Genomic DNA, 14,385 nt, shown 5'->3' with positions numbered 1-14,385 from the left:
GAGAGACTTTAGAGAAGTGTGACTAGCCCAAGGTCACCCAGCAGCTGCAGGTGGAGGAGCGGAGACACGAACCCGGTTTCCCAGATTACGAGTCCACCGCTCTTAACCACTACACCACACTGGTGAAGTGGTGTATTCCTGGTGTAGAGAGGAATAGCAACCAGGGACCTGCTACGGCTGCCCCCATATGTCAGGGGCATTGCCTCACTTTGCCCAATGATAGGGCTGGCCCTGTGTGGGGTGGTACACAACACACCCTTGGATTATGTAGTTGGTGCCAGAGGACTTCGGTCCAAGGGTCAGGTCCACAGTGCACATTTAGGAGCCCCTTTGACCATAGACACTGCGTAGGTGAGAGCTGCAGGGTAAAAATAATTATTATAGCCAGGAAGAAATAACAAAGAACATTATAACTCCAGTTGTGTTTTCTAATTTGCCACTATGGTCCTGCAGTGCCATATAACAGTCATGTGATTAGGATGCTGTAATTCTTGATGCCATAGGATGCAGTTTTATTTATATATGTCATAAAATTTATTCACTGCTTGATTGTAACCTGAAATAATTTGACATTCTAGAAGAACCGTTGACTTAAAAAGGTTACTGGCTCCTTGTATTTAGACTCCTCATGCTCAGACTCTTCATAGGAAACACAAGACTAATTCACTGTTGCAGAAGAAGAATTAAAAAAACAAAACACCACCGTACACATATTTAGGCTTTTTTGCAGTGAGTCATGTCAGGATATATTTTGATAATGCAATGTTTTAACCAGTACTGTGTGCAACTGCAATTTAGTAATTGTATCTAAATATCTGTTCCTTATTATGTGGAAGTAATTCAGGTTAAGATGTTCTTTGCTGGTGATGTTTGGCAGTGTGTTGCATTCTTTTAATTGGGCGACGTATCTGGACTGAAGAGCTTTTTACCCATATCAGATCTGAGTTTGAAAACAAAAAAAGAGGTCTATATATCAAATTTAATGGGATGTGTTGGATTTAAATCTGGGATATTGGACCTTTATAGACCTTGCATCTGATTTGAGGCCATAAAAGAGCTGGTGCTTAAAAGTCTTTGAAGGCTGTAGAATTGACAGAGTTACTCAACTTTTACTGTTTTTTTCCAATCCTTAGGACAGTTCATCCGTCATCCAGTTTGTAACAAGGGCAAAGGTGAGGGTAGACACAACTATCCGGGCAATAGAAGTACCCAATGGGAATTCAGAAGATGCAACAGTAAGTGAATGAATCTGAAGAGCAAAGATTACTTGTGCTGCTCATATGGAATGCATTAGAGAATCCTACACTGAGCAAGGAATTTGTGGTCAAGCCTAAGCTTCGACTTCAAAAATGAACGAGCGTGCCTTTCTTTGAATGCAACAGCGGCGCTGCTGCCTTGCAATCCTCCTGTGGTTTTGCTTGCTGTGATAAGCTTTGGCCCTGTAGCAAATGATGCTATTTGGAATACTTTTAACGCACGTTGTGCTGCAGTTAGACCGGCTTGTAAAGGCCTCAGCTGTGCCTTTTGCTAAGCAGTGAGTTCCGTTTCACACTGTTGAAGCCTGCTTTGATCTAAAAATTCAGGTTTTTCAAAATCTAGGAGATGTATCCCATTCTGGATTTATCAGAATGGGATGATAAAATGCACACAATACAATCCTGTGCATGGAATCAAGGAGTGGTGCGCGGTCAGTGGACTAAGGGGACTAGACTAGTCACCTAAATGTTCCCCTGGTGCCTTCTTCCCAAACCCCGAGAAGCTTCTGCCTGGCTTAGGGAGGGAGGTATGCGACGTCAGGACATTGCAGTGTCACACGCATGACATCGATGCCCCTCACAAGCCAACACCTCTGGCCCTAACTGTTCTCCTGTGGAAAAATCACCGCACACTTCTGGAAGCAAGTTTCATTGTGTTCAATTGGGTTTGCTCCATAGTAAACGTGTTATTTACCCACAAGGCACGCGGGTGGATTAAACCACTGAGCCTAGGGCTTGCTGATCAGAAGGTTGGCGGTTTGATTCCCCCCGACAGGGTGAGCTCCCATTGCTTGGTTCCTGCTCCTGCCAACCTAGCAGTTCGAAAGCACGTCAAAGTGCAAGTAGATAAATAGGTACCGCTCCGGCAGGAAGGTAAACGGCGTTTCCGTGTGCTGCTCTGGTTCACCAGAAGCGGCTTAGTCATGCTGGCCACATGACCCGGAAGCTGTACGTCGGCTCCCTCGGCCAATAAAGCGAGATGAGCGCCGCAACCCCAGAGTCGTCCGCGACTGGACCTAACGGTCAGGGGTCCATTTACCTTTAAGTGTGTTTGGGGCTGTTACCTTAAATGTTTTAATAACATTGGGGCTTGAAGAGAATAGGTAAGAAGGTACAGTAATTAGGACAGAAGCTACTCCTTTATCTGCCATGACCCTTTCTGGTTCCAGGTGTTGTTGCTTATATGCCACATGGTAAGGGCGCATACAACAAAGCCAATGGCCTTTGAAGGAGAAGGAGAATCTTTATTACGGCCAAAGGCCAGCATAAGGCCAGAGGGAGGGAGGGAGGGAGGGAGGGAGGGAGAAAGAAAGAAAGAAAGAAAGAAAGAAAGAAAGAAAGAAAGAAAGAAAGAAAGAGATGCTTTAGGAAAACACAATCTAGAATACAGAAGTAGCAGGGATAAGGTGATGTGCTTCTTTGCTCTGAATTGGCCCTGCTTAATTCTGATTTGCTTGCTTCTTCTCTGCTCCAAATCGCCTCCCGCCCCCCAAGCCATGTTTCTGCTGCAGGGTTTCACTTGTGTTTGTGGGACTAAGCACAACTTTAAAACCCCACGAAAGAAAGGTGGTGTGTGGATACACCTTTGAAGGGGAGTAGTGAGCGAAAGAGCCCTTCCCAAAGAGCCTGTTTGCTTGTAATATTTAGTAGTAACACTTAATTTGATGCTAATTGCGCCACTTTCCCCTCTGCTTATTCCCTCTCGCTTTCACTATTTATAAAGCATGACCACAATCCATTGAAACCCCTCTAAAAGCAGCTTGCATTCTCTGCATGTCATAGAAGGATTGTGTGGAAAAACCCATTCTGGCTTCATTGGGTTAGATATCGAACATCTTTGCTAAATGTTGTGTAAAATTATTTCCAAGCTTCCTGATACTGGCTGTCACACCAATCCTGAATACATTACTTGGAATTGCTTTCAGTGGAACATGATTCCAAGCAAATGAGGTTGGGATCACAGCCTAGAACAATTTGGCTGCCATGTTGAATGCATTCTAGGAATTTAGATCCACAAAGCCAATTAAATTGGACGAAACCAGGAATCAGAAGCATCCCCAAAGATTTAACAATTCTAAATGTCTTTAGAGATATTTCAGACCAGAATTTATCACACTTTGAATCAGGGCTGGCTCAAGACATTTTGGCACCTGAGGCAAACCACAAAATGATGACCCATCCCCGCCAGGGAAGAATATATACAACAGGGACAAGGGGGCAGATCAGATCAGTCTTACCCAACAATGGGAATCAGAGGCCATCAGTTGGGGGAAGGCCCCACTCTGAATCACATGGGGGGGGGGTATAGAGCCCAAGAGACCCCAGAGGGCAGCCCTCACAATTTCCTCCCTGTGGGAGGAGACCAGAAGCACCTCCTGTTCATTGAAAAGCCAGATGTTTGGCCCTCCAGATGTTTGCACTACATCTCCCACCAACGTTGGCCCATCAGCCAACATGCTGGAGGGTCAAAGTTTCCCCACTCCTGAAGTAAAGGGTTTAGTAATTCTCCAGAATGATAAGTGTAAGTGTAATCAGAGCGGATTGTTCCCAGTTGTTCCTTACTGCTTTAAAATGACTTTTTCCTACTGCCCAAAGTGGGATTCTAAAAAAATCATTTTGGGTTACAGTTTTTACAATTTCATCTTAATGTTGTAAAAAGAAAGAAAGACACATAATCTCTAATCAGGATGTTGCCTCAGGCTTTGGGGAAGCACTGGCTGGAAAAGGACAAGTTGGACAGAATTTAGTTTTGAAGCATCAGTTTGCAGTCTCGTTCGTTTCTAATATGAATGTTAGCTTTTAATCTTCGTCCATGCAATTTCCATATGGCTCTTGGCTTCTCTGATCTTGAATGCTTTGCGTTGGGTCATATTCAGGAAAAAAATGTAAGACATGTGGTTTGGCTCACAATATTCATTCTTCTCTCTCTCCACGCCCCCTGGCCATGGGAATGCAGGAGGAAATAATGCATATTGCAACCACAGTTATTCATACATAACAAATTTTTGGGTTGTCTCCTTCCTCTTCCTTCTGAAACGTCCCCCTGTCAGTCCCCCCCTTTTTACTTTTGAGTAGCATCAATTCATCTTCCCCATACCTCTCTTTGAGCTGCTATCTAATGGACACGGACGTGAAACAGCTGATGAGATTTCTTACCGTTGAAAATAGTGTTCCTGGGTATTCCACAATTCCACACTCCTCAGTGTTAAAAGTCTTGCATTTCAGCAGTAGGGTGGATGTCACAAACTGTTTTAAAAAGTAATTTATAAGAGAATCCTAAACAACTGTCTTACACATGTATTATTATTTCCACCCCCCTTGTTTATCCATATTGATAAAAATGGGCTGCCCCTAAAAAGGATGGTCGTAAACAACTGTTTGAAATGTTTTGTTCAGATAGAGGCACACGTTGCCACCTAAAACTGAATTCAAGAGGAGGAAAGAGAAGCTCATGTATTTTAGCTTCTGTCCTAAGGCAAGAGCTTCTGTTTCTTACTTCATGCTCAGCATACCTTAGCTGCAACACATGCATACAGGTAAACTAGCATCCTGATCATAATGCGGAAAGAGGCAGAAAGCTACATGTGCAAATCAGAGATGTTTGCTCAGTATAAGAAAGAATGTGGTAAAAGGATCCCATCCAGATGGCACTGGTTTATGATCCAAGCCACATGCCAAAGAGGAAGGAAATTGCCATATTTTTCTGTGTATGAGAAAACACCCCTCAGCACTACCCGTGTATAAGACGAGCCCCAATTTTAATTTTTTGGTTAAAAAACCTAGTCTTATACATGGAAAAATACGGTAGCTCCCCATCTAGGGTGCTAGCCAGTCCATTCTCACCTCATCTATAGGGATGCGGGTGGTGCTGTGGTCTAAACCACTGAGCCTCTTTGGGCTTGTCGATCGGAAGGTCGGCGGTTCAAATCCCCACAACGGGGTGAGCTCCCATTGCTCTGTCCCAGCTCCTGCCAACCTAGCAGTTCAAAAGCACGCCAGTGCAAGTAGAGAAATAAGTACCGCTCCGGTGGGAAGGTAAATGGTGTTTCCGTGAACTCTGGTTTCCGTCACGGTGTTCCATTGCACCAGAAGCGGTTTGGTCATGCTGGTCACATGACCTGGAAAGCTATCTGTGGACAAACGCCAGCTCCCTCAGCCTGAAAGCGAGATTAGAGCTGCAACCCCATGGTCACCTTTGACTGGCCTTAATCATCCAGGGGTCCTTTACCTTACCTCATGCAGGACAGTAATTGTGTGAGAGATTATTTATCTTTGTGTTACAAGTATCACATGAGCAACATACTTCTCTTCACTTAAATATTCTCTTCCCTTCCTCCTCCGTAAACACAGATTACCTGCTTTTGTGAACTACTGTATATTTAAATGTATAGCGATGGAGATGCTTAACTTTCCTGCAAGTTTGGTTGGATCTAGACGAAATAACTTGCACTGAAGCCCTGTGAGTGTGTGACTACGACAGTGTGAGGAGTTAGTCATGACCAACACGAGTCTGATTGGTTTCAGTGAGAACTAAGTGCAACTAACTTATCCAACCCAATGAGTTTATTATTATTCCTTGCTAATAGTACTGCACGGGAGGGCACTTATCTAGCCTCCTGACAGGTGAGTCGGTACTGATGACCAGGAGGCAGAGAGGGAGGGACAAGATGGTGGGGAGATCAATGCTGTGCAAACACACCATCAGGAGTGCCATTTTGGCTCTGCCTGTGTCCTTGCCCAGCGCCAACCTCCTTGCCATCTTGTCCCTCTCTCTCCTGGTCACCAGTAGCGACCCACCTGCCAGAAGGTCTGACAAGTGCCACCCTTTGCTACTGCTTAATAATAATAAATAAATTTTATTTATACCCCGCCCTCCCCAGCCAAGACCGGGCTCAGGGTGGCTAACAACCAATAATAAAAACAAGTTGATTAAAATACAACTTAAAAAACAAGATTAAAAGACAACATTAAAAACATTAAAATGCAGCCTCTTCACAGGAAGAGAAAGGAAAAAAAGAAAGAGGGGGAGGGAACCAAACTGACTCCAAGCCAAAGGCCAGGCGGAACAGCTCTGTCTTACAGGCCCTGCGGAAAGAAATCAGATTCCGCAAGGCGCTGGTCTCATGAGACAGAGCGTTCCACCAGGCTGGGGCCAGTGTTGAAAAGGCCCTGGCTCTGGTTGAAGCTAATTGAACTTCCTTAGGGCCCGGGACCACTAGGGTGTTGCTATTTATGGACCTTAAGTATAACACATCAGTCAAAGAGCAGTGGTAAATATACATACTTCTGATGTATGGCAACTGTGGAAACAACCTGTCATTCACTTTAAATTAGAAACCAAAGTGGTTGTTACTTTCCCCGAGATAATTTTTGTGGTCACTCAGTGTATGGGCGCATGTGGAAAGGCAGTCTTCTGAAGGGGTCCAGCAGGCATTCTCCTCGTCACAGTGCCACCGGCCAAACCTCACTGTGAATTTATTTCTAAGCAAATCCCGGGGGTGGGGTGGGAAATAGTCATTTAACTCCAAATTCCCCTGGAAGGGCCCTTTTAGTGTAGTGTGAAATGCAGAATCTAAATAAATTGCAGCAAGAGCTTTTCAATACGTTGAGAATTGTAAGAGCGAAATAATGCTGGAACTCAAACTGCATTCTAAAATGGATCCAGTTTTGCGCTCAGGTTCTTGGGCATCTGGTTCAAAGCATGAAAAATGAGTCTCTGGTTCACTCCACGTTTTTATAACCCTTTTATTTCAATTAGGCCCACCGCCTTTTCCCAACCCAGTCTTCCTCTCTCCTGTATCAACCATAATATATGTTTCGCCGTTGGAGATCACTCAGATCTAAGACAGCGCTAAGTACAAGGAGATGTTACTGCTAAGCTAGCCAAGAAAGGCAAGGCCAGGATTTGCTCTTTAACAGATTGTTAGCTAGCAGTGAAGATGTAAGTGGTTCAAGAGCATGGCGTCTGGCTGGCACATTTCCTTTTCACCAGCATCCTTGCCAACACCTGGGGAAGATGAATTGCTTCCACTTCTTCATGCTTTCAATGGCCACGTCATGATGCATGTTAGATCAAAGCCCTTTTTGTTATTTTCACTGGAGCTGATAGATTGTGCTTCTTAAAAACGAAAGAAATATTTATAAAAGTGACATCCTTTCTTTTTTGAAGTCTTGCGTTTCTGGAACACACCAAGATCCATTTAGTCCAGCATTCTGTTTGCAAAAGGGACCAGACAAATTTCTCTAGGTGTTCAGTAACAGGGAATGGAAGTTTTGGCCTTTGTCTTTGTTTGTTCCCAGCACTTCGTGTCCAAAAGTATCCTGACTCTCTACATAGACACACTTTTTTTAAGCCATTGTGGGTAATAATTCCATGGATAGAATTGAATTTTAATAGAGTTTAATTTATAAAATGATCTAAGTGGCTACTATTGTATCTTTCTCATATTGTTTTATTGAGGTTAGGGATAAAAAGAACATCACAAATGCATAAAAGCAACAATGACAATAATATTTTAATAATAGATCCCTCCTACTCCATTACTAAAAAAAACAACACTAACCATCCCATGCCCGGCAAATAATATGTCAATTTACGCTACAATTGTTCTGATTCAACTACTCAGCTCAATAGTGGCATTGGGTAATGGCAACAGAGTCAATTCCAGTTGGCCTTACAGTCTAAGGCAAAGCCTGTCTTTAGTACTTTCTTCTTCCTTGGCATAGCCTTGGGCGGTATTTGAGCCCATGCCTGTGAAAACATAATATTGTGTTCCAACAGGAAGCTTGTATACAGGAGTATTGAATGATTTTGAGTGATCTGATTTCATTTTGAATTTGAGAGCGGGGAAACATCGTCACTAATATGTATGTGTCTACTTTGGAAGGTTATATCTGGAAAAGCTCTCTGGAAAAACGAATCTGCTGGTTTGAGTAGATTGCTGGAAGGCAGATATGTATTGCTAACCCCTGATCAGCGGATAGATACATTGGAATATCTTTCCAAGTAGGCACAAATGACATATAGACATTTTGCCTTGGCTGTTAAATAATATCAACCATAATAAAGGACAATAGTAGTAGTTGAATTAGTAATAGTCTTTAGTACCAACGTACCACTTAGGAAATCCAGCCAGTGCAAAATTAACAGAAATGCTGTGAAATAATGTTTTGCATTAATGTATAGCTCATGTGGGTGGCGCTGTGGGTTAAACCACAGAGCCTAGGACTTGCTGATCAGAAGGTCAGCGGTTCGAATCCCTGCGATGGGGTGAGCTCCCCTTGCTCGGTCCCTGCTCCTGCCAACCTAGCAGTTTGAAAGCACGTCAAAGTGCAAGTAGATAAATAGGTACTGCTCTGGCGGGAAGGTAAATGTTGTTTCCGTGCGCTGCTCTGGTTCGCCAGAATCAGCTTAGTCATGCTGGACACATGACTCGGAAGATGTACGCCGGCTCCCTCGGCCAATAAAGCAAGACGAGCGCCGCAACCCCAGAATCGGCCACGATTGGACCTAATGGTCAGGGGTCCCTTTAACTTTACCTTTATAGCTCATGGAATTTAAGACTATGTTACTTTATCCTGTCTGGAGGGTTGGTGAATTTGATTTGACCCTTTGGCCTGGGAAGGTTACACTTCTCAACTCTTGAAGCTTTGCTACCAGATGACTGGTTTCAGTGAAAATTGAAACATTCTGTTCTGTCCTTTCTTTTTTTGAATGAGTTTCTAGAAGTTTTAATGGAAATTAGAGGAGATTGGCATCTTCGTGCCAGCTGCTACACCCTTGTGATAGCTGACAGTGAAGGGAACTTTATGCCTGGGGAGGAATGGCAATAAGATGGAATTTCAGAGAATGAGACATTCTTCTTATCAGTGCTTACATCTGATTTTGTTTTTTGTGTTTTTTTTTAAAGGAAAGGCTTTTTTAAAACCCTTGAGGAAAAGTAGCCTTGACAGCTGAAAGTTGCAAATGTGTTTGACATTATTATACTGTGCTATGCTTTGGAAATGTTAATAGGGAATTCAGTGTAGCATGTCTGTCATACGAAATAATGAAGACTTGTTGTGTAAATGATATATATATATTTTCCTAATTGCTTCGTAGGTGGTCTTTGAGGCCTTGCATAATCTGGAGCCTCGTGGTTATGTGGTGGGATGGATCATTGCTATCAGCTTGCTGGTGGGAATTCTCATCTTCCTGTTTCTGGCTGTGCTGCTGTGGAAGGTAAGCTTTCTGTCAGACACAACACAGACACAAGGATTAGGAACGACCTTGGCATAAAATGTGCATCTCCCCCCCCCAGCCCCCTTTCAGTCCCTGGTAAGTATTTAGCATCCATTAGCTTTAATGAGCAAACAGTGTTCCGCACTGAGGACATAAAATGTCAGGAAAAAGTTTATTCCCCTTATTGGGAAAATGGAAGCTACATAACGAGAAGCTACTTCCACATAATTTTCTGCCAGTCAATATTCAAGTAGCTTCTTTAAAAGGTAAAGGGACCCCTGACCATTAGGTCCAGTCATGGCCGACTCTGGGGTTGCGGCGCTCATCTCACTTTATTGGCTGAGGGAGCTGGCGTACAGCTTCCGGGTCATGTGGCCAGCATGACTAAGCTGCTTCTGGCGAACCAGAGCAGTGCACGGAAACACCGTTTACCTTCCCGCCGGAGTGGTACCTATTTATCTACTTGCACTTTGACGTGCTTTCGAACTGCTAGGTTGGCAGGAGCAGGGACCGAGCAACGGGAGCTCACCCCATCACGGGGATACAAACCGACCTTCTGATCAGCAAATCCTAGGCCCTGTGGTTTAACCCACAGCGCCACCCGTTAGCACCTAATTCTGTGACTTATTTAGCATCAAAACAAGCCCAACATAAAACAGGTAGTGTCCTCTGCATGATTCCCCATTATAAAGAGTCATTTGGTCAGATGTTTTAGGCAGCTTTTTATTCAGGACATTTTCTGCTCTTTATTCATCACTATGATAAAACTTGGATGTTTTGGTTGTTGTTGTTTTTTTTTAAAAAAAATAATTAAAGCAAATGTTTCCCTGCCTCCAGTAAACAGTATTTATATCTGTTGTGCAACCCACAGTTTTCACATCACCACCAGTAAGGAAATTGCATAGAAGTGTGGCCAGCATTTTGATGGTGCTGTTAGTTACACACCCAAAAGATAGATCCCTGCCCCTAGGAGCTTGCAATCTAAACAGACATTGTGGGCGGGTGAGGGGAGTAAAAAGGAGATGCAAGGGACAAAGGCATGTAAATGCCATTACATGCATTGTTACTTCCACATCCTCCATTTTGGCTTGGTCACACCAGCTCAAGGAAACAGAATTCCCAATACAAACAGCAGTGACACATGCAGCCTACTTCCTCAAGCACTCAAAAATTCTGGGGAGAGCATATACCTGAGTTTGGCTTCCTTTTTGAAGTTTTTGAGATTTATTTACAAATATGCAAGTGAAGCGTAGGAAGAGACTGTGATTCTAATATGATCTACTTGAGATTCCGGCATTTCAGGGACTAGATGACCCACAAGGTACCTTCTAACTCTGCAGTTCTTTGATTCTATGGGACAGACAGCCTAGCACTCCTACAAGCTGCAACTTTAGTGCCTTACATCAGAGCCCCAGAAATGCCGCCTTTCCATAGTTAACCACACTCAAGGCGGCTTACAACATGAAGTGATTTACATAATTGCAAATGAACATAGTCACTGTTGTTGTTGTTTAGTCGTTTAGTCGTGTCTGACTCTTCGTAACCCCATGGACCAGAGCACGCAAGGCACTCCTGTCTTCCACTGCTTCCCTCAGTTTGGTCAAACTCATGGTGGTAGTTTCAAGAACACTGTCCAACCATGCCGCCCCCTTCTCCTTGTGCCCTCATTCTTTCCCAACATCAGGGTCTTTTCCAGGGAGTCTTCTCTTCTCATGAGGTGGCCAAAGTATTGGAGCCTCAGCTTCAGGATCTGTCCTTCCAGTGAGCACTCAGGGCTGATTTCCTTAAGAACGGATAGGTTTTATCTTCTTGCAGTCCATGGTATTCTCAAGAATCTCCTCCAGCACCATAATTCAAAAGCATCAATTATTCGGCGATCAGCCTCAAACTCCATGGACAAAGACAACAGGCAAACGAACATAATCATAAACAATAAATAAAACACATCAAAAAGTACACAACCAAACTGAGCAATTTCCTCATAAGTAATAAGGTCTAAAAATAAAGATAAAAAATTAACATCAATAACAACAACATATGCCAAACATCCCCCCCAGCCCAATATTCTGTTCAGCAGCCTGAGCTTTTGTAGCTGGAGTCAGTCCAGGCTCCGTCCTCCCAGGCCAGGTAGGAAAAGGCTTACAAGGCAGGGAGTTGGTCTTCCAGGACTCACAGCCAAGATGGTCTCTTTCAAGAGGGTAAAGGGGGTTAGCCACAGTTTAAAAGACACTAGCCATTTTACCCTAACACCCCTGCCTCAGAGATAGGCCTTGAAGCATAAAGTCAGGCAAATTCACAGCTGCCATGGCAGACTCTAATGTAAATATCACATGCTTTCCATTACAGTAGCTTTTCAGTCCCTTCTTAATAACGCAATTTTAACATACAAAGCTCTCTTTCACAAAAGGAATACCTTGTTTATCACTGTCTTGCTTAGTGTTGGCCACAGATACACAGACCCTGTTTAGGAGATGTTGAAAGCAGCCTTCCTGTAAATACCCCACGGCTTATTTGTGCAGTCGAAAAGCAGTTGTGATGTTGTAAAAGAAGAGCTTGAAACTGCTTGGGAACTCAGTACCATTATAAATGCAACTTGTCCCCTGTTCCCTCTCTGTGGCCTCACAGTGTGTTATTCGTCTTTATTCTGCTGGCTAAAATGCACAGCTGAATGTTTTCTAAGAGGAAAAGATATATATGAATCCTTTGCCAGTGATTTTCTGCATAGCCTGTCATTTCACTCCAGAGATCAAAAGAACATAAGAGAGAGCCTTCCTGGATCAGAGCAATGGCCCAACAAGTCCAGCGTCATGTTCTCACAGTAGAGAACCAGATCCCTGTGGGAAACCCACAAGCAGGAGTCGAGCTGCTATCCAGCTGTGATCCTTCTTCTTATACGTGGGGCTGAAATACCAGGGGCAAGTGGGAGGAAAGTCCTGTTATCTGCCTACTTAGGGCCCTCGTATTTACAGGACCGCCTCTCCTGGTATTCCCAGCAGAGGACCTTAAGGTCCTTGCTTCCTGGCCGCAGTTCCCTATCCTCCTTGGCTTATGCAAATAACTAATAAGATCAAACAAATTGGCCTAAACCCTGAAAATCTTTTTATTGGAACTCTGATCAAGGCAAAAGCAATTATCTCTCGGAGACTTTATGATATCGAATTACAACAAGAAGGCGCCCTACTCCCGGAGACGTATAGATGTTTAAAAGCTTGGCCTAATTTTGCAGCTGCCCCTTACTTAACTAACATCACTAACGAAGCCTATAGATGGGCTTTTTCTAGAGCCCGCTTTGAGACAATGCCCTCAGCAGTGCTGTACGGCAAATTCACGCGGGTTCCAATGCATGCGCGTCTCTGCTCTTGTATGTCTAATAAGGTAGAATCTGTCACACACATTCTTTTATTTTGCGAATTTTATAGTGAAGAACGAGTTCAACTTATTTTACCGCTTCTATCAAAATTTATACCCCTTCAATATTATTTGGAATCCTCCCCCGAAATTCTTCGAAAATACCTCCTGGAAGATTCCTCAAGCTCAATATCATATGAGGTGGCTAAATTCTGCACTTTAGTAATTAGGAAGCGGAAATCTGTTCTGTTGAATGGCACACTGCGAAGTTCCCTTGTGTAACCTTTCCCCCCCTTTTTTTTCTGAGGTTGTTGTTGATTTCTTGTTGTTTGATCTTGTGGTGTTTAGTGTTACTGGCTTTGGCCGCAATAAAACTTGAAACTTGAATAATCATAGTTTAGAGGTTCCGGGCCCTAAAGAAGTCAGACTATCCTCCCCCAGGGCCAGGGCCTTCTCAGTGATGGCTCCGACCTGGTGGAATGCTCTGTCTCATGAGACTAGGGCCCTGCAGGATTTAACCTCCTTCCTCTGGGCCTGTAAGACAGAGCTATTCCGCCTGGCTTTCAATTTGAACTTAGCCTGATCTTTTATTCCCCTTCCTTCCCTCCCCCTCTCCTTTTTATGAAGATTACCTGCTCTGGAATCCCACAGCTAATTCTCCCCGGTCTCCTTGCTGGCCCAAATAGGACTAATTTAGCCAGCTAGCCCTGGCTAAATTGATCATCTAATGCTTATTGGATGGATTTCCCCCCCAAATTGATTTTTGAATTCATGTGTTATACTGTATTTTATGCTGTTTTTTGCTATATCAATTAAGTGTTTTAAATTTGTTGTTAGCTGCCCTGAGCCTGGTTTTTTGAACCGGGAAGGAAGGGGCATAAATAAAATTATTATTATTATTATTATTATTATTATTATTATTATTATTATTATTATTATCATCATCATCATCATTATTATTATTATTTTGCATGTACCATCCAGCATCCCCTAGCAGAATGCCTTTTTCAAATATATACCTTCCTCAAAGGTCAAGCATTCATAAGAATGCTGCCTTATGCAGGTAACCATTACTTGGAAAAGCGCATCCTGGGCTTGCAGCCCTGTGCATGCTTAGTTGGGAATAAACTGCGCTGAACAAATTGGCGTGTGCATTCAAACAAGCATGCTACCAATGTCACAGTTACCTTTTAAAGCGACTTTTATTTGCGTGACAGCCCCAGCCTCCAGGGATCGTGGGAAAGGAAATAAAGACTGACAACATTATGGAATTAAAATCAGGCCATAACTTTATTAAACTTCCGAATGTAGGGCGACCTTGGCTTAGGCCTTGGGCGTGTATTCCTCCCAGTCCCCCAGCCGGGGGAACTGGGGAACATCAGGGTAATTGGGATATGGGGGTGCTCTGTGCGACATAAGTGTAGGCAGGCAGCCGAGCCCATATCCCCACACACAGCGTAGTTCACTGACAACCTTTCAGTGCATGGCCAATGACACCCATTTATATAACCCCTTTAAGAGGGGACCCTGGAATCGCCGCCGCAGGGGTTGAATCACCAC

General features: G+C 43.6%; 1 protein-coding gene across 1 annotated transcript in view; it reads left to right on the top strand.

Moving 5' to 3' along the window:
* Nucleotides 1-14,385, top strand: part of ITGA9 (integrin subunit alpha 9) — a 241,243-nt gene that overhangs the window by 209,392 nt on the left and 17,466 nt on the right. Inside the window, exons 26-27 of the mRNA XM_082192761.1 lie at nucleotides 1,134-1,235; nucleotides 9,358-9,477. Of these exons, the coding sequence (XP_082048887.1) occupies nucleotides 1,134-1,235; nucleotides 9,358-9,477 (222 nt within the window). The remainder of the gene's footprint in view (nucleotides 1-1,133; nucleotides 1,236-9,357; nucleotides 9,478-14,385) is intronic.

The sequence above is a fragment of the Podarcis vaucheri genome, assembly GCF_965113315.1.
Source record: "Podarcis vaucheri genome assembly, chromosome: 12".
Taxonomy (NCBI): domain Eukaryota; kingdom Metazoa; phylum Chordata; class Lepidosauria; order Squamata; family Lacertidae; genus Podarcis; species Podarcis vaucheri.
Note: the sequence above shows the minus strand (reverse complement) of the source record. Positions and strands in the feature narration are given on the sequence as shown.